This window comes from Dysidea avara, chromosome 7 (genome assembly GCF_963678975.1).
Source record: "Dysidea avara chromosome 7, odDysAvar1.4, whole genome shotgun sequence".
NCBI classification, from domain to species: domain Eukaryota; kingdom Metazoa; phylum Porifera; class Demospongiae; order Dictyoceratida; family Dysideidae; genus Dysidea; species Dysidea avara.
Genome location: NC_089278.1, coordinates 27,502,538 through 27,528,445, shown reverse-complemented (window position 1 = coordinate 27,528,445; position 25,908 = coordinate 27,502,538). Strand labels below are relative to the sequence as shown.

Here is a 25,908-nt window from a genome sequence, read left to right as displayed (position 1 = left end):
TGGGTGGGAGGCGGGGGACCTGGAAGGCGGGCAAGATGGTGTTCAAAAATTGAAAAGGAAGACCAGGGGATGAATTAGGCCAAGTTTTGAGCCATTGAGGTCTCAAAACTGGCTAAAATGAAAGGAAATTCACAGCAGAGTACTTATTCAACACCACAGAGCTGTACAGCCATTCCCAGGCTGACCAGAGCTCCATTAAGGCCCCACACCACACATACGGATCGCCACTGGGCTCGGGAAAAGCAGCCAGCAAAACCAGACCACTCAAGTCTAGCTGATTTTAAATGTGGAATTAGATAGCTTATTCATGTAGCTGTGTGTCCTGGGTGAAAAATCGAATCTGCTGACATGGGCAATAAGACCGGTTTTCTCAGACTGGGTCACATATGCTGTTTTTTGGTTATTACAGGCGGTTTCAGTGATGGGCCATACCTCCTCTATAAGTAACATGACCTGTTCCACAGCTTTGCACAAGCTTAAGTCAACTGTATTAGATTCAGCAATGTACAGCGTGCTCCCTGTGAACATATTGGGCCCTGTGTATTAGATAATAATTATTATAGTACTACAGATAATTGAAAAGTTTGGATAAATGAAGCCCATTCATTTACAGAGCTTTAATAGAACACACACCTTACATTGCTCTGCTGGATAAGGAATGACCACTGTACAAAGGTGATAAGTTTCATGGTCTTGATGCTGCTCTACCAAACATCTTAATACACAGAAGTGGTTCAGACTAGCTGGACCAGTTCCTCAAAATAGTTTAGCAAACTAAGACCAGAGGAGGTATGACACGTTAAGCACTATCAAAAAGAATTCATGTTAATTGCATATTTTGACTTCCAAATTAATGTCTATAACTAATTGGCCGCAACAGGATTATGGAGATGTCAAGTACAATTTCCAGTGCCATTCTCTTCCAATGTTGTCTCCATAAATTATGTTCATCACGTGGTACACAGGTGGTGGAGCAGGCTAAAGAGTGAGGGGGCCAGGCCAGCTGTAAGCGGAAGACCAAAAAAAAGAAGGTCTGCTGACAATAGCTGCCCTCCACCAACTTAACTCCTTATTTATAATTACACATACGTAACTAAGTAGTTTACTAAGTAGTTTACTAAGTAGCTTACTACACTGTTTCTCTGAATACTGTGACTGCTCTAGTATCTAGATCTTGACTGTTCTATTAGAGTATCTCGATCTTCTTACAAATATTGTCCTATAAAAGTGGGGAGGGGGCATGACCCCCGTCTCCACTGCCTATGTCATCACGTAACATATTAATATCAAACTGCTGGGGTTCACCACACCACTAGATTTTACGAGCTTTCGATTACACCTACTTTTCAATTAATTAAACCCTTCCTAAAGTTGCATTTTAATTTCTTATGAGGTTATGTGAGTGTGTCGTACCTCCTCCTCTGAACTAAGAGTACCTCTAAGACACTTGCCATAATATATGTGACAAGAATAGTATCATACATACGTACATACATACATATAATGGCATGGTTTCAACATACACATATGACAACTGATATGACCATACAAAAATGAAGGTTGTATATACATGAAAAATAAGCATTGCCAGTACATATTAACAATGTTATGGTCAGTGAAGATTATGTAGTCGTAATTGTACTATCAGTAATTCACCATTTCACTGCAAGAGAAATAAACAATTTACAAATATTGCATGTACCTACAAAATATAAAACGCTGTTGATATTTAGCCGGTCATTGCTGGGGCTAGGTACTTGAAACGATTTCTATACTAGTGACTTACTATTTCTGACAATAAATATAACGCTAAACTTCATGATTTACTGGAACTCTATGGCAAAATGTACAGTACATATACATCACACAATTATTGTGATGTCATGTCCACCCCCCCAGGAGTACCCCCACGCTCTACCACTGTACTACTGGTGCTTGCTGGCTAATCCTCTTGTTTTTGTACTATTTAAATGTTACACAAATATAAAATACTATATAGTCTAACCATAACCTAACGGCTAAAAACCGTGCCCTAATACTAGTTGCGCATCTTCCTAATCCTAGAAGCACTGTTCCTAATCCTAGAAGCACTGTTCCTAATCCTAGGAGCGCTTTTCCTAATCCTAAGGGAGCTGTTCCTAATCCTAGGGGCACCGTTACTAACCCTACAACAGTATTTCTTAACTACTGTATAGGGTTGAATTCCTAATGTTTATACAATAAATGACTGGCTAAATAAATATTTGCACCGTGACTAAATGTACACTTCAAATATAAAAAGTCTAGCACAATAAAAATACTCATAATGTGTTTTTTTGTGTTGATTTTTTTATAGCTACCACAGCAATTAAATAATTATTTTAGTACAGTGAAAAATTTCCACACTGTCAAATTTTGTACTATACATGAAAAGTGTAGTAAGTACGCACTGTACACATATAGGAGTGTAGGGTGTGCCTTAAATCGAACACATTGTCAAGTACTCACTGGTGATGCGTAGTGGGTCATAATGAAACAGAAGTAACGCCATCAATTAATGGTGGTCGAAGAGATCCTGAAGAATCTACAATCAAAATAGTGGAGATGACAACATTGTTGAAACCAAAACAGATCTACATTATATTGCATATGGCTGTAGCAGCACAAGCATCACAGTTACAGCGGAACATAATATATAGAATGGACATTATAGAACCAACTGAGTTTGATGATGTAGTATCACAAAGTACGTACAGTCAGAAATAAATGCTCTGGTATTAAACCTTATTAACTATAGTGATAATAGTGATTATTTTATTAGCGATAATTGACACAATGTACTTTTCATTGACTAGTGATAATCTAAATCAGCAATTACTGTGCAATAATCGTGATATTCCAATGTAATTTTTACCACTGATATCCTGATCAGCGAAAATCGCAGCGGTTTGAGTACTAGAGAAAATCGCTCCAAGCCAGATGACCAGGAAGTAGAATACAACACTTAAAGCACCGCCTATGCTTGTGTGTATGAAAAATACAGCACTTGGGAGTGTCTCGAGGCAAATACAGCACTCATCTTCGCCTCGTGCTGTATTATCCTCTCGACACCCCCCCATGCTGTATTTTCCATACGCACGCGCGGTAGTGCTTTAACTATAATATACAACTATTGTCATGAACAAATATCACAATTATTACGATTACTCTCCACTCAACTCTTGTAATGAAAAACACTAAACATATCATGAATTACCAATTAAGTAAGTGTTTAACTAATCTATTTCTAGTCGTAGAACGAACTAATAGGATTAGTTTGGCTAGTTTTGGTGATTTACAATCTCACGCATGTGATCAATCGTGCTGTCTTAGTGGAGTCGTGTTTAAAAAGCTTTGTGATCAGATGATCAGTAAGTGTTTAGCCGTAGAACGAACTCGTAGGATTAGTTTGGCTGGTTTTGGTGATTTACAGTGTGTTGTTTACGTAACATTCCTTAAATAAATTCTCCACATAACTGTACTGTATTTGCCCAATTAGCTGCATAACTGTACTGTATGACTCATACAGTACAGTTATGCAGTTGATTAGTACTGTATGGACAATACAATATGCGGCATCACTTTGATCCTCCCACGCAAAGTACAATATGTTAGAGTTAAAGCACCGCTACGCGTGTGTACGGAAAATACAGTACGAGGGTGTGTGTTGAGAGGCTAATACAGCACGAGGCGAAGCCGAGTGCTGTATTTGCCTCGAGACACCCCTCGAGTACTGTATTTTTCGTACACACAGGCAAGGCAGTGCTGTGTTATATTGTAGTTCCTGGTCGCACCTGGCTCGGAGCGATTTTCTCTAGTAGTCAAACCGCTGCGATTTTCGGTGATAAGGATGTCAGTAAGTGTTTAACTATTCTATTTCTAGTCGTAGAACGAACTAATAGGATTAGTTTGGCTAGTTTTAGCGATTTACAATGTCACGCATGTGATCAGTCGCGCTGTCTTAGTGGAGTCGTGTTTTAAAAGCTTCGTGATCAGACAATCAGTAAGTGTTTATACAATCTATTCCTAGCCGTAGAACGAACTTGTAGGATTAGTTTGGCTGGTTTTAGCGATTTACAGTGTTGTTTATGCAACAATCCACAAATAAATTCTCCGCGTAACTGTACTGTATTTGCCCAATTAGCTGCATAACTGTACTGTATGACTCATACAGTACAATTATGCAGTTGATTAGTACTGTATGGAGAATACGGTATGCGGCATCGCTTTGATCCTCCCACGCAAAGTACAATATGGCGAAATATCAATAATGCCCATCACTATTATTAGTGAAATTTGACTAAAGCTATTGATGACCCATCAAAGTATCTAAAGGAGAAGACCCAGCCTATGCTATTTCCCACCATTTTACATATGTATGTTTAACCTGTATCACGAGTGTTCACATCAGAGTGGGAATCAGCTATGGTTGGATTAAAAATGGATGAGTGACCTCCCAGGGTTACAAATGAGGAGTACATATCAGAAAATTGTAGTTCAAAAAACAACCCAATGAGTTAAGTATATTAGTGTGAAAATTGTTAGCCAGACATAGCCACCTTGTGTTGACGTATTGTGTGTTTGTTTCTGTGACAAAATAGTTGATTTTTACAAACATGTTTTACAGTTCAATCACTTTGTATACTGAGTATAGGCAACAGAAACTAGTGAATACCAAATGTGTGTGTGCGTGCGTGTGTGTGTGTGCGTGTGTGCGTGCATGCGTGCGTGTGTAGTAAAATACACTGTAGTACCACAGACCATTAAACCATGTACAGTATCACTACACAAGATAGAGGTGACTATTACAACACAATAACACACTTCTACTTGATGATCTGGAGACAGAACTGTTGCTACGTTGAACACTTGACGACACAGAGGGTAGGTCAGGGGATGATACGATGCGAGCGTGACTATCCTCAGAAGGGGTGACTGCACGGGGTGTGGTGCTTTGACTGTTACTGTTACTATGTACGGAACTGTCTGAATGATTCTGGAATCTTCTCTTCTTTAGTCTTTTACTCAATGATCTGACCAGCTGAACAGGACCAGGCTAGAAGGCATGCACATACGTAACACACATACAGTACACTATTCTAGCTATCAGTAGATACTAAGTAGGAAAACTCGCTACATTAAATCCTGTGCATATAAAGTTAAACTGTCCACAACAGGTTATGTGGATGTTTATTTACATACCTCTGGAGAGCTCAATACCCGCCCAGTTCCTTGAAGTACGAGTCCACCAAACTCACTTTTTAAACGCTTACGACACTATACAATGACATCTATTATACACAAACTCCTTGTCATACAATATCCTTACAGCTGTATTTGAAGTGGGTATCTGTAGTGCCATCACTAGCTTCTCAAAGTCAAAAGTATTGTCCAGAGCTACTATTCCTCCATGTACTCCAGAGTGTAACAGGTTTAGTGTGTACTCCTCCATACCAACACTATCCAGCCATTGTATGACATTCTCATTAGTCCAAACTAATATGTCTGTAGATGACAACAGGTAAATACTTAATGTATACACAGTATACAATACCACAATAGAACCACAATCTCTTTACAAACAGTTTAGAATCCACTGATTTAAATCCCCCTGCTGCTTTCAGGGGGTAGTTTTATTGCAGGATTGCAGAGGTAATAGTACATTTATAGTTGTTCTTAGGGACCCCATGGCCAGTTACTGTCCTTTAAGGAGAGGCCACATGTACAGTAGCATCGAAGTATCTTCTACTCAGAGAGTACTTTTTAAACAGGCATTTACCACTAAAGTATATATAGTGCATGTATGTGTCCATAAATACAGCCACATGTGACTGGTCTGTGAAAAGTGGTTCCAATTGTATGTACCTGGCAACCCATAACTTCATTTCTAAATAAGGTATTACAGTAAAACTTGGTTATTTTACACCTCTAACATAGCACTAATCCTGGGTGTAATTTTAAGGTGATAGGTAAAGCACCTAAGGAATAATATTATGATTGGGAATTTGGAAAGGCTATAAGATCTCTTTTTGCAGATCCGGTCACATATGTGCATGAAATTGTGTGCTTACCACTTAATCCACTAATATTTCTTCTCCTTTCTTCCAATACCTAAACATGTTATACATGCACTGTAATTTAGTCTTGCCAACCAACCACAATAAATAGATGAACATACAGAACAACACAAGTACATTTAATTTCAATACAGTAAGTGTCAAGATGAGAACATGTACTATACCTGTCTATTATAATCAAGCTTTTTCAGTACTGCAATTCCAAATTGCAAACTATGTCTGTAATAACAAAATTATAACAACTGCTCTTACTACCTGCAGGAGTGCATCAAATCCTACAGACAACGGAGCATGTAACTTCATAAACAGTGAAATTCAAACATGACTGCCGTGTACTATAAAAAGCAACTTTGTAAAATTCTTTTATTAGGATATTAAACGGAGACGCATACTCAAGTACGTCACGTTACCGGCACCACTAAAATGAAGCTGTGGAAACCAAGTTGAATGGCATGATTGAAGCATAGTAGCACAGGCATAACAAGATAGCATTTCGTTATTCATAGGAGATGTGAAATTACTCCTGTCAACTACTACAAGTTTATTCTTTGATTCAACAGCTTTCCTTTTGAAGCTAGCTTGGCTGTTGTCATGCAATACAATGAAATGGCGGTCCATTTTGCACATCCCTGTTGGGCGTAAGGATGATGTAACCAATAATATGCATAGTAACATTGGACACCATGTTTGAATTTCGCCTGTGGTATTGGTAGTGTACAGAGTTACACACTCCCTTGTCCATAGGATATGATGCACTCCTGCTACCTGATAGCATAGTATCACAGCATATAGTACATAGTAATGAGTAATGATTTGTAATTAGCATCACATCATATATGATGGCTTAGTGCAATCAAATCAAAAAAGTCCTGATAACCACCTGCTGATAAGCTTAGGTTGAGTATGGAATTGCTGACATTTACAAAAGAGCATGAATAATAATAATAATATTGCTAGAACAGACGGCTGCTCTAACAGAACAAATATCATGACAGAGTTTGGATATCTGGTGCTTGGGGTACACTACATGAAATTCCTATATACTGCACTGTCACGTGTCACACACAACCACCATATATAGTATGTACCTGTGGCTACTGTCCACCATTTTCAGCATTACTCGCAAATCCTTCTTTGTCAGGTGTTCTAACATTCTGGCATCAACCAGACAGTCTGCAAAGTATCCCTGTGTGTATGGCAATATTGTGCATATAATGTATGTACACATAACCACAAGTGTACAACTTTCACACTATATGAGATATATATATTATACATGTGCATTGATGCAAACTCACTCCATATTGCGGTAAACCCAAGCTGGGTAGCCATGTCTGTGATATCCATTCATGGCCCATTTCTCCAAATAGTGAAGTCTAAGAAGTGTAGTAATATTACACATAATGTCAAACAACTACAAAGTGTGACAACTACATGTTGTACTTTAGACAACACCTTTACAAAAAAATGGACAGTTATGTTGTAGTACAACATACCCGCAAACTGTTTTGGAGAATTATTTACTAGGGCTGAAACAATCCCAGATATTCGGCACTCATCAGTCATGTACACACATAACAGGATCACCATGTATACAGTACACGTCACTTACTGTTCTATATAATGTGTTAGAGGAACTGGTTAGTGTTACCATCTCTTGTACAGCCAGTCTGATCTTGAGTCGGTGTAGTGGATTAGTAATACATAACTCTTGTGTTATCTCTGAATCTGACATGTTCTGTGAGTATAGAGCACAGAAGATGTACAACTGAAGTATGTGTAACATGTGTGTGTGTGTGTGTGTGTGTATGTGTGTGTGTGTGCGTGTGTGTGTGTGCGTGTGTGTGTGTGTATTGTGTGTGTATATGTATGTGGACCCATGCTACCAACCTCCTAATGGTGGGCCTGGTAACATGCCACTCTTATAGTGTGACTAATGGTAGCACCCCTGGCCCTGACCGTGTGGGGAAGACCAGGCAGTACCCATGAGTTGGCTAACAAAAGGGTTTACACTATGCACACAGTTCATACATTGTGGACTTAGAAGAGTTTCGGGTCCCTGTTGTTGTCTGTGGCCCATCTGCCCGCTTGGAGTCCATTCATTCATCTGGCCAAAACTAAATCACTTGTAATTAGGTTACCCAACATCCCTTAGCTAGATGAATGGGTGTCTCCCATGGGGGGCGGGGGGCCAGAACAACGAAGATTCCGAGACAGGCAGTCAAAAAGTGTGTGGTGAGTGAGTGTGTGTGTGTGTGTGTGTGTGTGCGTGCGTGCGTGTGTGTGTGTGAAGCAGCATAGCCAAGTGGCTAAAGCATTGGTCTGGTAATCAAAAGGTTCAAGACCAGTCATGCCAATTTGGTGTCGTTGTTTGTTTGAGCAAATTGCTCCCGTCTACCCAGCTGAATAGTGGCCTGGTATCAACTAGGGAAGCAGCCCACCCAGCTGTAACATCAATGGGTACCTGGTGTTTACTGAAAAAGCAAATGCCCAACTGTCCTTGTCTTGCTTAACAGTGTTGGGGTCATTGTGGAACTTTAGGTTCTGCAACCTCTCTCCATGAGACCTGGACAGTTCTCCTGCGGGTTACTAGTCCTGCCCCAGGGGAGGATTTGCCTGCACAAGACTCAAGTGTCTGAGTGGTGCACAGGCAGTTGCAATAGCTGTATTTCACATGGCTGCCATAAGCTTTGGTTGTGAGAGTGTGTGTGTGTTGTGTGTGTGTGTGTGGTCTGTATTCGTGTGCGTGCGTGTGTGGTTCCTACATGTCAGAGCCTTCACAAGGAGACCTTGGGCAATAATGGCTTTCGGCTGGCTAAGCTGACAATGATCACAAGGTAGGATAACAGTGTACCAAGCCAAGGTCAAGGATGTCACCTAATACTATCACCTGGCACACACAAACCCGTTGCCTATGCAAAGGGACAAGCCTCTAAGAGGCTGGGAAAGTTTGAAATTAGTGCCTGTCAAATGAACATACTGCAATGGGTCTTCTAGTTTTTGTGCGGCTGTGCAAAGTATAGGCATATGTACCTCACATCAGTAAACTAGGTGTGCAATGCAAAAGAAGGTGTGCGCAGCATGCATGAGTGTATACAGCAAGATACAGTGTACACATAAAAATATGCACATGGCATACAAATACTTACAGCCATAATTGCTCCACTCCTAATAGATGCTTTACAAGCTGAAACATACCTGCTAGGCAGGCCAACCCACACCTACGAATACATTAAGGTACCTATATCCATCCATATAAGATGCACACATACCTCTAGCCAAGCTATTACTGTTTTGGTATCCCACAAAGCAAATGGTGTTCTCTTTCTATACACATCATCTAGTAGTTCATTCCTAACAAATGATATGATTAAACATGAACAGTGCAGGGGATTACCCAAACTTACTTTCTACGCCTCTCCTTTTCAGATGCTCTGGAAGTGGGTGATGATCCAATGCCTCCAGATGAGGTTAGCTGATCTGAGACAGCGTTTGGTGATGTTGGATCACCTGGTAGTATAACAGATACATACATACAAAAGGTATAGTCTGCTATAGTGCAAGGTGTACGAGCAGTAAGTCTTAAGCAGCTATCTAACAGTTGGAATGTTACTCTAATGAAACACTCTAATAGAACAGTCACTTAGTATAAACAGTACCTCCATCAATGACAGTTACAGGTTGTTTCAGTTCCTTGCTCTTTCTCTTGTAGTGTTTCCTTCTGAATAGTTTAGTGACAGTGTTACCAATGGCTCCGGTCCTGTCTCGCAGTTTGTGAATGGTCTCCATACTGCGTGGACGCTCTCTACCACTGGCAGTAGTAATTGGGAAACTAAATACCACAATTAAAGAGTAATATGTACACACCAAATATAATTACATACGTATACACTGTACATAAACCTTTACAATACTTGAACATACTTTAATTCTTGTGGGAGAGGTTCGATCATGCTTTGCACATTTCTATATCTTTCTTGTGGAGAAGGAGCCTGAAAAACACAGATGCATTAGTCAATGATTGGTCACATAGCCATCAAAAGATACTGTACTTGAGTGCTAGTGTACATCTCACCCTTCCACTTTATAAAACCCACAAGACTGTATATATATATATATAAAATTCTATAAACCTAATGGAAAGGATGAAAACACTTTAAAGAAATCTTCATAGACTGTAGCAATTACAAATTCTTGAGGGTGAAAAATTTGGCAGACAACCAAACAAATGTACTGCCAAAATTCAACTTGCAAAAATTCATGTCCCTTGAAACTCTCTACACATACAGTACACATACATTGACTGGTGAGGAGCAGTTAATGAACTCCTGTAGTGTGACCACTTCAGGTATATGAGTACTAGTGTTGTCACTAACTGAAGACTGTGTTGTAGTACTACTGCTGGTCGTACTGGTAGGGGTAGTTGGGGTGGCACTCTTCTCCACCGTAGCTCGACTGCTGTAAGGGGATAACATTATGAGATATATAATATATATATATATATATATATATATACAGGGAAAGGGTCACATAACATGTAGGAAATTAGGTCTTGGTGGCTTCTACTATTTAAACTTATAGTTAACTCTTAATAATCTGAAGGATAAAAAATGTGGCAAGGTGGTCTTAGTAATGAGGTAATCTTAGCAATACTTGTGACTTATTCAAAATGGCAGTAACTCCACTATTATTAACTCTTGATAATAAGTACAAATAATATATATGTCGTACATGGATTGGTACACATATGAATAGTATACAGTCCTTGTAATACAATGTCACAATGTTTTATTTACTTGGTAGTGGAAATTAGTATAGAATAACGCAATTCTCTCACCGTTGCAGAACGTATTTGAAACATATTGGGCCTTTTCATCAAGTAGTAGAAGTATCTTATATCCCTAAAGTTGTTTCGTTTTTGGGTATTGCATAGTTCATCAGTTAACTACACTTTTTGTGATTACTATATTGCTCTGGTATGCTTGTGTGCAGTAATGTCTGACTACGTGATGGTGAAAGAAAGGATAGCCACTCAATTTAAAGAACTGTGTTTTATTTCTTTAGCTATTGAAACCTGATGTAGGATAAGTTAGTACTGAATTATCGAGTGGATGAAGAGCAAATGTAACAGAATGTTTGTGTAGGCAAATCTTGGTGGTGGGAGCGTGTACTTACATACGCTTGGCACACGTGAAGGAGCAGTGACTGTTCTGTTTCTTTAGCAACAGAAAGTAGTGAGTTGGTATCGTGTGAAGCTACACCACAGTGAAACATTCAGATAACCATTCACCTGGCAATGGAAACTACCAATATGCACTCATAGAAACTCAAGCAGGGACTCTTCATTGCATTACTATTCACTAGAAGAATAAGTAATAGAATCAGTTTCGTATAAAACGTTGTCTTCCTCTGTGTAAATGGCTGGTTTCACTATAAATTAAGAAACTTTATTACAAGGAATTTTTCACCGTTTCGTGTAATTTACGGAGTCGTTTCTAATTCATGTGCAACATAATATGGGTCTTATTAATGAGATAATGAAATACACCATAGTTATGTTTGGACTTGGCCACTATAAAAAGGTAAAGAGGTGAAGGTTAAGTGAGTGCTAATTCCATACAAGTAAAAGGTATTATCAAATACTAACTCATCCTCGTGCTTTTCAGTGTCGGCTTGGATCTGACTGAATCGACTACTCAACATATCAAAGTACAGTTCCACAGATCCAGGCTTGGTTAGTCCTTCAGCTAACTGCCAGAACTCTTCTTCCTCTTGTTGTAACTTCATCATTTCTTCATTACCACTGACTGGTCTGTGTCTTCTTGTAACATAACCACCTTGTTCTGTAATAATACATGAGTGGGTTACAAGACCCCCAAACACACATATATAAGTATGTGCATATATACATGCATGTACATGCACATCTCCATACCATTTCAATCTTCAATGGGAGGTATCAAACCCTGATTTATAATGACTGTTCAATTAGAGTACTTCTACCATACAACTAAAACGCAGTACAGACATGCGTATGTACGGTCTAATATGTTCACCAATAAGGCTACCAGAATGAAAGCCTAAATATATTATTTCAAGACCTCACAATTAATCAAAGTATACATCCTCCGGGTGTATATAACGTAAACAAGCATGAAACTGCTGAGGAGCTACATACCACTTGAATCATGCCACAGAGCTACAGTACATATGTACTGGCTGGATGGCTACAATACTGTAACATACGGACATAACTACATACGCACAGTACATATACAGGTTTACAAAGACCAACTTACCATTACCATAGAGACCATGATTCTCAGTGGGAGACGAGATGGTGAGAGCAGGTGGAGTGGTGGACTCATTATCACTGACGCTCTCCTCGCGAAGAGTATTGGACAAACTGGACAGACCAAAACTGGCATCCTCTGACACTCTCCTTTCTAGCTCAGGCTCAGCCCATGACTTGCGTAACCTTATAAAACAGTTTAACAATGTTGCACTGAGTACTATAACTACACAGGTAATTTTCTCTCTATTTACTACCACCACACACACACACACACACACACACACACACACACACACACACACACACACACACACACACACACACAACACACACAGAGAGGATTACATACAATTGGTTTGATCTGGCTCTGTACAAACTTGTGGTAGAACCTCTCTGTAATGAAAGCAATATGTAAGGCTACCACATAGGTGCATCACAACTCTAACATTTATTAATCACATTGTATATACTGTAGTAACTTCAAGCTCCATGCATGCAATATAACTAACCAATCGTAATAGCTGATTTTCTGCCTTCATGAAGTCATATTGATTAGTAAGGTCACACTGTAACCAAAAAAAACACATCACAATTACAAATACCAAAGATAACCAAACATATTTCATAGACAATGACACATGCATATACACCACACAGTACTTTGTAGTTATGTAATAGGAAAAGTACATGTGTCATACAGCATAAACACACAAACCTTTTCTTGAGTCATCAAATCTACATCCACCTGTAACTTCTCCACCTTACCTAACAGGGCATCCTACAGGAACATTATCCATACACATTGTAATATCACTTATAGGCTGGTACTAGCCTTATCATTAGTCAGTGCTATCCTCTCAGCCAAATGGGCAGCCAGTCTTTCATTGGAGTCCTTTAGCATTTTCTCGATGGTACCAGAGAGTGTTTCTATGTGGTTCTCGTTCCTTTGTTCCTTCTCAGCTGCCTGTAGTAGTGATTGAACACATGTGTAAAAGAAACAGCAATAATTAACACTAAAATGCTTTCACTATCTGTTATATATAAAGATGCATGATGGTGTGATGTGTATTGTTGACAGGTGTATCACACACTTACACTAGCTAGTAGTTGTTTGGTACGATGTAGTTCATTCTCCAGTTCTAGTACTCTACTCTCTGCAGTGCCCTGTCTAGCTTCAGCCTAGAACAAGAACAGTTAACATTACATGTCACCAACAAGAATAACTTTACATGGAACTATATTTAGCCTACTGGGAGACATATATTTGACCTGAGAGAATTCAGATTGAGTATGTACAAGACAGTACATGCATGTATGAGGATTACTATATACAACACAGACCTGTGTTAAAATTTCATTGTGTTGTTGTAGTAGTGTGCTGCTCTGTTCTTGTGCTGAACTGAGCTGTAACTCTAATTGTTTCATCTCTGCACGACAATGACTCAGCTCCTCTTCAAACTGAAACAATAAAACAACAGTCAATATATGCCCTTGTATCCTGGGTCAGGAAAATTTTAGTTTATGCCGCATCTCTACTCGTACACATTCGGTTATCACAGATACAAGTTGAGGGACATCCCTGCACAGTACATACTTTAACTTGTTTGTTTTCCTTGTCAGACAGCTGATTACGTAGTTGACTGTTGTGGTCTCGAAGACGCGACACCTCTGTCTGCTCTCGTGATATATCACCCTGCAACTCATTAATTTGTGCCTCCAAATCTCTCTTCATTCCAACAGCCTGACAACATGAGTACATGTTATGAGATGACTAAACATTGAAATAGCAGTACAAGTCATGTAACTATGCTTACAATATCCTACCAAGTAGTGCTGTACAAAAACTGATGATGTATTAAAAAAACAACATGCAAACTAAACTAGGTTCTACTAATGTAGAAACTGAAGGAGCATGACAGAGGCAGGTACTATACTGACGCTAGTACTAAATTCAAAATACCAACAACAACAACAATAAATAGAGATTTTCTTCTATTCATTGTTCAATAGCCTAACAGCTTCCCACATGTTCACATGTTACAGTCTCACATCACTGATGTGTTTGTTGCTGCTCTTAATTGATTGTTGTTTGGTGTGCAGCTCCTTCAACATCAACTCCATTTCGTCTTCAAGTTCCTGCACACGCTCCACCAGTTCGTCAGTCTGCCTCATCGCCTGTAACCACACAAACACATTTGTACCACACTATGGTATATGTTATCTAACATGGGAGGATCAAAATTAAATGTCAAAGTGAACTATATTTTCCATAAAGTACTGTATCTGCCCATATTGTATTTTGCATGGGTGTGGCACTCTGATCTTCACAAACAAGTAAAATATATCATTACATAGTCCTTGACTTTATGCAGCTACTGTGTACTTGAAAAACTTGACAGTGGCGATAACTGTACACGTTGTTGTAAATCAATCGTAACATTTTAGTGCACACAAAAATATTCTGATAGAATGGTTATTTTCAACTGAGTGTCTAAGTAGCACACTCAGAAGCAAATGCTCCTACAAGTACACGTACAGTAGTACTGCAGCAGCTTGTCAAGTTCATTAAAGTTAAACAATAAAAATTACCTCTTCTAGTTGAGTGCTCCTCTCATCCAAGCTAAACTGTAGGTCACCAATCAACTGTTCTTTCTCCTCCAGCACAGCACGCTGAAACACAGTATACAACATGGTCACTTGGGTACATGTATACCTCACATGTGTACATGTGCAGGCTATCTAGGAAATGACTTAGGGGGAGGCAAAATAAATAGTGATGCACCGATAAGAGATTTTGCCGATTATCTGATTAGCTGATATTGAAACTCACATAATGGCCGATACTGATCCAATGTTTGTTACCAAAATTTTACATGTATTTTGTAAAATTGCTATGTTAAAAGTGTATTTTTGTCTTATTGTTATGGAAACAATAACATCAGGGTCAGTAAAATTAACTGGCTAAATAGTCTGCTAATAACTACCAATACTAATATTGCTGAAATCTGGCTGATAAATCGATTTCCGATTGTTTACTGAGTAATTGGCATATTAAGAATAAGAGGGGTGATTGTGTAAAGACCTTATGCACCGCATGGCATCTACTGTAACTCCCCCCAGGAAGTTGTACTGTCAGGTGGGACTCTTCCAAGAAGTGTTGGCATTTTAGACTTCCTCAGATTGCTTCTGGTGCATTCCCAGGTACAGTTCTCAGCAAGCTATTCGTACATAAATAGTTAGTAGTGTATGTGATTGGCAGTTCAAGTTTGACAATGCTTCAGGAGCTCTTATGGAGACTTGCCAAAGGTAGCAAAATGAGATAGTATGCAACTTATGCTACTGGGTCAGGTGAAGTACTGCACTGCAACAAATTTTTGTGCACTGTAGTATAGCTGTGTTGTTTGATGCTGCATAAAGACTGTGCATGAGACAGCATCAAAACAGTGAAGTAAATTAATGCTGTCAAATCTCATAGTATTAACAGTCATCAAGTCACTTTCACTCTGACAGTAAGTATGAGATGGAGTTCCTATCTGAGACTTCGACACCCACCTATGTACCATATTAATTCTCACAGATTTCATTTGTACAGCCCCTACACAGAGCACACCAGGAATAATACCACCATTGGGTAACTACAACACTACCAGACTAATGATTTCTCCAGCTTGTGTATATGGTGTATCACAACATATAAGTAAAATGTCAACATTTAATTTGGGACAAAGAAATTAAATGTTGACATTTTACTTATATGTTGTGACTATACACCATATACACAAGCTGGAGAAATCATTAGTCATACTCTTTTCATCACCCCTATCAATTCTCCGGCTGCATAGACAGGTACCATACGTGTATGCACAGTCTCACAAGCCACTAAATTTAGTATGACAAAATTGTATATAGATTCACACCTTTAAATTAGCTGCATGACTTAACCCAAATTAGTCGAATCTCCAAATCAACAGTTAACCAATATAATTGACAATTAAGTACATGTAATACTAGTTCACAAAGTGGAACATTAAAAAAAAATTAAAGTGTTTTTGTCCTCATAACTGGCTACTCAGTAACAATAATTATACGTGTTAAAATAACAATTAAGTGTCATCATGTTACTAGATAGTAATTTAATACACAATATCATATGATCTGTTTATCTTTGACATGACAACATGATGAAATTAAAACTGACTGACACTCAAATAATACTACTGCAACATAGCAACCATATATCTCCAGGTAAGTTTGTTATGCCAATCAGTACTTACACTAGAGACCACATGTCAATCGTAATACAACTCATGATTTACACAACAAGTAAGTGTTTACTACAATACCTGATCTTTGGAGAACAAGTTATGGCCTCCACTATTACTGTTCTGCCTCATACTGGTACGCTGTGACATAAACCTTTGATATCTTCTGTTCTCTTCCTGAAGTGACTTCATCTATGTATCAAAACAATATGTATTACACTCTGTTCTTTGAAGTTCAATATTCACTGGCCCCAGTACTGAAGTACCCATACACCCACCCACCCACCCTACTAAACAAGTCACTAATCATTTCTTTCTACAGCAACAATACATTATTAGCCACCAATTTGTTCACTACAAGTGTATTCTTCTCCCAAAGAAGCCTTCATAAAGTGAAACCTCTACATGTGCGTCTTCATAATCTAACACCCTTACTAAGTTATCGGACCCAATTTTTTGCACCAATGAGTATGATAATCAGATTAGAAGTTTTTAAGTGCATCTCATTGTATGTTTAGACTGTGTACATGCGTAAGTTGATAATTTCATGCTTTAGATTGCTGACCCAAACAAACTTAATCATCACCTTGGCATATTGGCCAGAGCAATTTGTACCCCTTAAAATCTATTGCTTTTAAATGGAAAAGTCTGTACAACACTAATTCATTACCTACTGTAGCTATTAATATGTGCATGTTGTGTGTGCGTGTGAGTGTATGTGTGCGTGCGTGTGTGTGAGTGTATGTGTGCGTGTGTGCATATGTGCATGAGAGTACGTTGTCAGGTTATACATGTCATGCTTGTTTCCACAAAACTGCTGTGGAACTAATGTACAAAGAAAGTATGAAAAACTATACTGAAATGCTATAGACAAGAAGATTAGTTGGTGGACAACAACACATCACACACCTCTTGATTGGCTAACATCAGTTCATCTTCTAATACTGAATTACGCTCCAATGCTTTCCTTAATCGTACCTTAACCTGTACAAAAAATATGCATAAACAATTACCACATAAAATACTGACAGTATATACATTACATACTGACACACCTACATGTAATATACTTATAAAACACACGCAGTCACGTGCGTACATACACACTACACTAAACACACACACACACACACACACACACACACACACACACACACACACACACACACACACACACACACACACACACACACACACACACACACTACCAATATGAGATTTTGCCGATATTCCGATAACCGATTTTGGATAATGTTTTCAAGCCGATAAGCATTACCGATCCAATATAGTACAGCATGTCTACCTTGTAGCAATTTTTACTAGAAATTTGATTGTGAAGGATCACTTTAGCTTGTTTATAGTGGCAGTATTGCTACAACAACAACTGACAGTACACTGAAGCAGTAATAACAATGAGAAAATGCAACATGATGCATTTGTAAACATCATGAACATGTATATATCTGTATCTGCTGCTTTTTTCATCTTGGTGCAGATCCAGTACCGATATACAAAAACCAGCCAATATAATATTAAGGTTTTCCCGATAACCGATCCGATTATTGGTGCAACACTAACACACACACCTTATTGTCCAGAGCTTGATGGTGGTCAAACAATGACTTGAGTGCCTTCAACACTTCAATTTCAGATGACACTCCAGTGTTCTGAGTCTGCCTCTTCACCACTGTCATACGTAACGACTTCTCATGACGTGACACTAGGGACTCCAAGTGTTCCACTAGCAACTATGAAAGAAACCATCATGCAATGTCATACTGCAAACAGCACATGCACATGTGCATACATATTCCTTGAGGCTCGGTACAAGTGTTACACTGTACAGAGGTCCACACGTCAATATACCACAACACACTTCATTGCAACGACAAGCTCTTAGGATGTGCATTAATTTCACAGCATGTCCACAATTATTGATGATTATGATTTGCCAAGAGTACTTGTGACATACATATACAGTACACGGCAATCACTACAGTGTGAAACAGCAACAGTATACACACAATGACACTGTACGTAGCTAACTAACCTGAACTAGTGCACGTACCCTGTACCATACAAGATTGGTTTCATATTGACACATGGACCACATAAACACCGAGAACTATAACATTACAAATTCCAGAAGCTTGGAGCCTGTTTACATGATGATGGGATGACAAATGACATGACCTTTTTAATGGCCAGTGATTCCGTGCATGTAAGTGTGATGTTGCCATGACTAAGGACGATGAATTCAAACGCACCATTTCTAGCATTTTCATAAACGAAAAGGGTATCCATATAATTATGTAACCACCATTAGACACTATCGAATATTGGCACTTGCCAATATACATATCCAAATAATGTTGATTTTAGAAGCCATGTTAAAAATCTTTTATAAATTGTATGTATGTACATAAATGTACATACTCACACCACACACAACTTTCCCTGCAGTGATTACAATGTACTTACTCTAGTATTACTCCTTTCTGCCTTCAGGTCTTTCAGTTCTTCCTCCTTCTCTGCCATCTGCTTCTTGGCATTCACCAGATCCCGAGCCAACCCAGCAAATTCCTACAACACCAAACAATACAATCACTAGTATAAGGAAGTTCGATTAGGGATCATAGAAAAAAGTAGGGAATGTCGCCTACACCTGCAGACATACTATATACTGTAGTCTTAGTGTCTCCAAAGTATCAGCTTGGACATGCAGTAATATGGCTGTTGTTTCAAATTAATAAAGAAAAGTTATGGGTTGAGGTTGATTTTCTCTGATGCTGTCTACAGACATGCTCATGCATCAAGAAATTGACTACAAAGGAGTTAAAACAATTCTAGTGCATTGAAGTTAAAGGCAAGGTTTTTTGATCACAAGACATTTCATATTAGATTGGCATGGCATTGACACAAACTGACTTCAAATTAATTATGTATGCTTCTATGCTTCTTCTCACACAGCAAAACCAAGTTATGTAGTTGTATTGGACCATTTTATATAACAGGCATATAATGTCACAACCATTGCAGCATACAAACACTGTAACTACATATGGTGTACACGTGTGCAATACAGACAATATAACTAACCTCAGCAAATGAACGTTTCTTTCTTCCATCACTGATCACTCCATTGACACTTTTCCTCAACTCAGCTAACAGTTTCTCACTCTCCACTTCATCCTGTAACAATAACATACACTGTATAATGACACAAACACTATGTGTATACTGCCACAACAAATGGTTCAGTGCTATAAGTCAACAATGGGTCAATTCAATGGGCTAACTTATTTCAGCAATCGGCTGGGAAAATGGAAAATGCAAGTACACTTTCAACGTGTACCAGCTCATAAGTATCCCTTTTAGACCCCTTTCACTACCTGTTAAAAGCCTACAATAAATGTGTCTGTTCCAAACAATCAATTTCTAACAGTACACATTATATCTAGTATGGAGCACGTGCAACTTTTGTACACTGATTCTACTTACACGCCAACACTTAATACATTGTGTACACAAGTACCAGGTGCAGTGATGTGCTGTAGGAAGTTTTCATACGTCGCTTAAAAAATTAGGCACTCAACTGGTTCAAGAGAACAGTTTGAAACAATAATTTTACTATGCACTAAGGAAATGAAGTACAAACAAAACGTCTGTCACTACAAAGTTGTAGAATCAAATTTTGTGTTGCAATAACCTAACTAGTTTACTACAGTAAATTACACTGTATGTGCACATAAAGAGCACTATGTCTTGAGATAGGTATGTACATACTGGACTTCCAATGCACACAAACTTCAACTACACTTAATTATACTAGGATAAACAAATTCCAAAAATGGGCACATTAAGATACTGAAGAAGTCAGATAAGGTACACACAGGTCTTAAGTATTAGATTGTGGTGTGCACACTTCATACTCATCATTGGATTAGTCCATCACTTGTCACACTAACCCAAACAATACACAGAACCATCCAGTAGAGGGGAACCTCAAAACCCAGAACAAAAAGATACCACATATGTCAAAACAGCAAGAGTTTTGCCACCACCTCACTAACAGGGTCACCTAGTTACAGTGGTCATACATGTACGTATTGAGTAGGTCCTCATTGGTACATTACTGGCTGTGTCAAGTACAGTCCCGAGCATACAGAAGATTGTAAAGATTCACAAACAACTCATAAACCTTCACAAACAGTTCACGGAGCTTTATGAAGTGTTCACGGAGTTTTATGAACTGGAGTGCTTCTAAGTAGAGTAACATTGTCACTAAACAGTGTATGCTATATTACCCAGAATGCTTCACAATTATTAGTAACATACGTTTTGATGTTCCCAAAGATTAGAACAGTATACTGTACATATGAAGAAATGTTATATACAGCTTGGTTGAGTAGTGAAGAGAAATTTCTGGTAGAACATACATGCAGGTGTACATATGCATAATATTATGTGTCTGTCATATGAAAGACACAGACATCATTGTTAATAGGTTTCCATCTACAGGGAATACACAACTGACTTGTAATATAAATATTATTAAAGATTGATAAGAATAAAGGAATAATATTGATATCACGATAATATATATTAACTACCTATCTTTGTTTGTATGCACCCACGTGAGCAAAACTGTTAAATGGTAAAAGCGACTTGCACGTAAGAAGTAAAGGTGAAACAAAGTCTGTATCAAACTCCTGCACAGGTAAACTTTGCTCTGAGGTGGTTTCTTTTCAGCGGTCTGAAATACGGGTGCGGCGGCTCTCCTCACACTTTGTGAATTACCTTGCCTTTGGATTTTACAGGTGTTTAACAACTGAAAAACAATGGTGCAGGCCTCGTAGGCTACCAGGAATAGCCTATCCCTTCGAGTTGAAAGAGGAGTGTCCCTTATGTATGCGAACGAAAATGAAGAGCAGCTTTGAGGTTTTATTGAGAGAATTTGTGGGAAAAACACAATAGTCAAACTATAAAACAGTTTAGAAGATACTTCCATATGTAATAATTCTTTAACACAATACATTCAAATTACTGGAGTGCAGTAAAGTAAAGCCTGCCTTTGGAAATGGTAGCCACTTCATTAGACCAACCCACTGTGTAGTAGTAGTAGTGATGCCACAATATGAAAATTTCAATATCATGATAACCATGATACCACGAGACTTGTATTGTGATAGTCACGATAATTAGTTTAATTTATAACAGATTTGACCAAGTTGATACTTGCATTACCAGAGTAATATCCTCATATTTTGCAAATTTCACTATAATTTATTTTTATCACGATATAGCTTTTTCACTATCACGATTGTCTTGAAATGCTTCTACCACGATTATCGCCATATACGATATATCGTGGCATCACTAGTGTACTTGTAGGACATCACTGCTACACTGCCACTTGACTACACCGCCACTTGACTACACTGCCTGTCATGTGCAGCACAGCCAAGTGGTTATATCCCATCACAAGGGTCTAGGTTAGATGCTCTGTGATTCCCAGATGCTGTTGTTGTTTCCTTGAGCAAGAAATTTTACTCATACCCAGTTGTATACAATGGGAATCTGGTGTCAACTTGGGAAGCAAATGCTCAACTATCTTCGTCTCACTTACAGTTGGGGTTCGTTGTGGAAGTAAAAGCTCTGCAGCGTATTTCTGTGAGACTTGGACAGTCCTCCTGCAGGGTATTAATCCTGTCCAAGGAGATTTGGCTGCACAGACTCAAGTGTACAGGCATCTGGTGCTGGTTTGCTGGGCAGCGCCAGAGGCTTTGTTTTCTGTGGGTATGCATGTGTGTGGTTGGCTTGTGCAGCCGGGCATGTCCAAGTGCAAGTCATGTGCACCTGTGTGTAAAAATGTTTTGAGGTTGCTTGATACTATTGGCAAAGATCCTATTACACATGTGCAACAGATACAGCCAACGAAATTTGAAATTCAAATATGATGCTTAAATTTCATTGGATAGTTACTGCACATGCGTGATGTAGTTGTGTATCAAGCAACCTCAAAACCTCTGTATCTGGCTTGTGTGCTATCTTGAATTGTGCATGTGTACGTATTAGACATGTACACAACTAACAACTATGTGTTACTTCTGCTATACACCATGTATCACAGAGGTGACAATTAATAGGGTCACTTGGTATGGATCAAAACATGGCATCAATAATGAAGTGGTCACTAGTCTTAATAATAAGGCATGAAATACACCACATGGCCATTGCAATGAGGTGGTCTGTTTATACAGTCAAGAACTATATATACGTATTTTGGATCCGCTTGATGCAGCCACTATAATGAGGTGATCTTACTAGCAGGTGGGCTGGTATTATGTTCCAATGGTGTTAGTTCTAACTGGAAACACAAATACAACCTTACACAAAATTGCTATACAGAACACAGTCATTGATGTGAACTGGAAATAAATACAAAGTGAAAGTAGCAGCCATAAATATTGCCGAAACACAACACCATAGCACTATTACTGTATTGTAGCTAGTTTCCTACTTGTCTTGAAGGAATTCAGGTTGTATCTTAAATATGGCTGACTACAGTAGCTAAAGCTTTACTGTTCAAATAACCATACGTATAGGCTATTACTAATAGATAGATAGTTTACCAATAATAAAAATTCTGTGAGGTCAGTATATTATCCTTGGTAACACGAAAAAGCATAGTAATGAAAGCGCAGAATGCCTACCAATTGGAAATTATCAATGAAAACTTATCCTCGAGTTTCACTTGAAGCAACGTGAAATTTCATCAATTTCACAGTAGGTATGAAATAAGTATTCAAGAATTAGCAAAGGATTTTTACATGACATTTTTTCAACTACATAGCATTTAAACCAATCACCATAGTTGCGCAGTAAGTGATAACCCATGTATGTGTAGCCGAAAAGTTGGGAAGTGTTAGTGGTTGTTGCTAAGAAATTTGAGACTCAATTAAGTTACTTCCAAACAACACAGGAAGAATGCAGGAATGCACAGGAAAGAGATACAATACTAAAATGATAATGTAACTACATACAACAGGAAATAAGTGCCATGCCATCCACAAGTACGACTACATTACCCAGCAAAAATGATTTTCAAATCAATATCATGTGTTGAATATCCACAAAGTGGCATTATACACATGTAAGCTGTCAATAGTGCCTCAATGTGATCTACAAAAGCATTCTAACTTGAAGGTGTTTTCCTCTTTTCCAGCTGATTTCCTGTTTAATTTGTGTAGTCTACTGTAGTATCAACAAGCCATATGAAGTCTAAATGGAACAGGAACAATTAAGATATTGCACCTGTGAGAAGAGCCTATAGAAGGACTTGCATTACTATGACAACAAGCAACGTTAACTTGAGTATGAGAAGACAACCAATCTTCTAACCAACAAACTAAAAATAAATTATGTACATACACCGTATACTGAACAACATTAGTGACTTGGAAAAATGTTAGTGAAATACTGTATTATCACTAACACACTGTTCCTAAGTCCTAAGGGAGGCAACTATTATAGGTATGTAACAGGTAGGACTAGGGGTGAGAGATATAAGACAGATAGATACATACTAGATACTATTGTAAATAAGATAACACTTAATTTGATTAATGAGATAATAGCAAATCTTCGTAATCCATTGTAAGTTAGACGGAAAACTTGTGGAAAGGTATCAAACTAGTTGGCTTAACAAGGACTACATGTGTTTCCTATGATTTCAACTGTTGAGATAAAATGAATGTCGATTTATTGAGATATAGGTTTTACTATTATCACACACTCCAGGTTAATTGACTATAACAAAAAAAACCTGCTCTAACAGTCCCCCCCCCTCCATACAATCAAGAGTAGAGTAGGTATGCACACACCACATCACACACAGCGTTCATGTAAACATGCACACACACACGCACACACACCTGTGGCAAAAGGACTTTCAATTGTCTCAACAAAGCCTCCTTATCAGCTTGACTTTCAGCCAACTTCCGACTAATTTTATCATAATCTTCCTTAGCCTTCTGCAAGTCATCCATGAGTTTATCTTTCTCGTCCAGCATGGTCATCATGAGGTGTTCAACCTTTGAGTTGCTGAGGACCTGGTCATCCGGGATTGTAACATCCTCAGATATTGGTGGAAGTAGTTCGCACATCGTCAATGACACATCAGTCTGTAGCCAACAAATGACATGTACACATTTTAAAAGTACATTTGCTGACCCAATACAAGTAGGATAAATACACTAATGTTTCCACACATACATACTATTATAACACAGTGCACATGTGTGCTCCACTCCTGTATGTGAATGAACAGTACAAGTAACCATAGCAACCCAACTAGGACTTTAACAGGCTTACAAGAAATTTGTTATTATACCATGTAGATAATATCACAAGCCTGTGACAGTGTGAGGTCTGGAAACAATCCAGGACTGCCAAATGCAAATGTCATTCACGGCACAGTCCTTGTAATCTTAGGCCTGTAACTTACCATTTGCAGTTAGGATTCTTTGTTAGGGCAATATACCTATGACACAATAGAAGACTGTTTTTTCAAGACACAATGAACTGTCATTTGGTTAGATAGTTGTATACACAACTTGAGATCATAGCAAAATGCACAGACCCAACATACAATTATACGCAGCTTGCATTGCAAGTATGGGCACTTTGATTTACCCTTACCTCATTAATAAGACTACCTCTTCATAGTGGTCAGTAAGTTCCAAACACAGCTAAGGTGTACCGGATGACCTCATTTATAAGACCACTTCATTATTAAGGCCATGTATTTTGGTCCATAAGTGACCATATTAATGAGGCTTCAGTGTACTAACTTAGAAATCCTTTAAAGAACACTACTAACCAGTACAAACTGAACCAATATAGGAATGTACATGTCTTAAGGTTTCCCACATTAACGTTTAACACAAAGACTTACAAATCAACAGTGTCAATGTACGCTATGCTTTATGGGTGTAGACCTTGTCATGTAGTACACTGCAAACATTGCAGTACCAGACCCTACCCTACCATGTGATGTGTATCAGGTGTTATAGTATGTACTAGCATAGGTGAAAGAAATGAAAGAAAGTGTTTCGATATAAAATTGGCAGCATTCTTATCATAACTGGGATTCTTTTAAAGTGGTATTGAGTTGATGAGCACAGTAGACATAAACACACTGCTTGTCCAACAAAATGTTTTAAGTTAAGGTGGCCATGGCGTAAACTGCCAT

At 38.4% G+C, this 25,908-nt stretch overlaps 1 protein-coding gene across 2 annotated transcripts in view; it reads right to left on the bottom strand.

Moving 5' to 3' along the window:
• Positions 1–1,458: 1,458 nt before the first annotated feature.
• Positions 1,459–25,908, bottom strand: part of LOC136261546 (liprin-alpha-2-like) — a 25,111-nt gene continuing 661 nt past the window's right edge. Inside the window, exons 2-34 of one of the 2 annotated variants that reach the window (XM_066055561.1) lie at positions 24,590–24,838; positions 19,752–19,844; positions 19,134–19,235; positions 18,239–18,400; positions 17,562–17,636; positions 16,734–16,844; positions 14,980–15,060; positions 14,440–14,565; positions 13,985–14,131; positions 13,732–13,848; positions 13,486–13,569; positions 13,223–13,354; positions 13,106–13,168; positions 12,900–12,956; positions 12,740–12,783; positions 12,395–12,573; positions 11,743–11,938; positions 10,394–10,553; positions 10,020–10,087; positions 9,755–9,927; positions 9,503–9,605; positions 9,368–9,449; positions 9,245–9,316; positions 7,708–7,833; positions 7,394–7,471; positions 7,184–7,281; positions 6,260–6,314; positions 6,090–6,129; positions 5,348–5,523; positions 5,221–5,295; positions 4,843–5,074; positions 2,488–2,563; positions 1,459–1,663 (exon numbers count right to left, since the gene is read on the bottom strand). In XM_066055561.1, coding sequence (XP_065911633.1) covers positions 2,505–2,563; positions 4,843–5,074; positions 5,221–5,295; positions 5,348–5,523; positions 6,090–6,129; positions 6,260–6,314; positions 7,184–7,281; positions 7,394–7,471; positions 7,708–7,833; positions 9,245–9,316; positions 9,368–9,449; positions 9,503–9,605; positions 9,755–9,927; positions 10,020–10,087; positions 10,394–10,553; positions 11,743–11,938; positions 12,395–12,573; positions 12,740–12,783; positions 12,900–12,956; positions 13,106–13,168; positions 13,223–13,354; positions 13,486–13,569; positions 13,732–13,848; positions 13,985–14,131; positions 14,440–14,565; positions 14,980–15,060; positions 16,734–16,844; positions 17,562–17,636; positions 18,239–18,400; positions 19,134–19,235; positions 19,752–19,844; positions 24,590–24,820 — 3,597 coding nt within the window. In that variant the 5' untranslated portion in view covers positions 24,821–24,838 and the 3' untranslated portion in view covers positions 1,459–1,663; positions 2,488–2,504. The remainder of the gene's footprint in view (positions 1,664–2,487; positions 2,564–4,842; positions 5,075–5,220; positions 5,296–5,347; positions 5,524–6,089; positions 6,130–6,259; positions 6,315–7,183; positions 7,282–7,393; positions 7,472–7,707; positions 7,834–9,244; positions 9,317–9,367; positions 9,450–9,502; positions 9,606–9,754; positions 9,928–10,019; positions 10,088–10,393; positions 10,554–11,742; positions 11,939–12,394; positions 12,574–12,739; positions 12,784–12,899; positions 12,957–13,105; positions 13,169–13,222; positions 13,355–13,485; positions 13,570–13,731; positions 13,849–13,984; positions 14,132–14,439; positions 14,566–14,979; positions 15,061–16,733; positions 16,845–17,561; positions 17,637–18,238; positions 18,401–19,133; positions 19,236–19,751; positions 19,845–24,589; positions 24,839–25,908) is intronic. The other variant, XM_066055562.1, reaches the window with a different exon arrangement.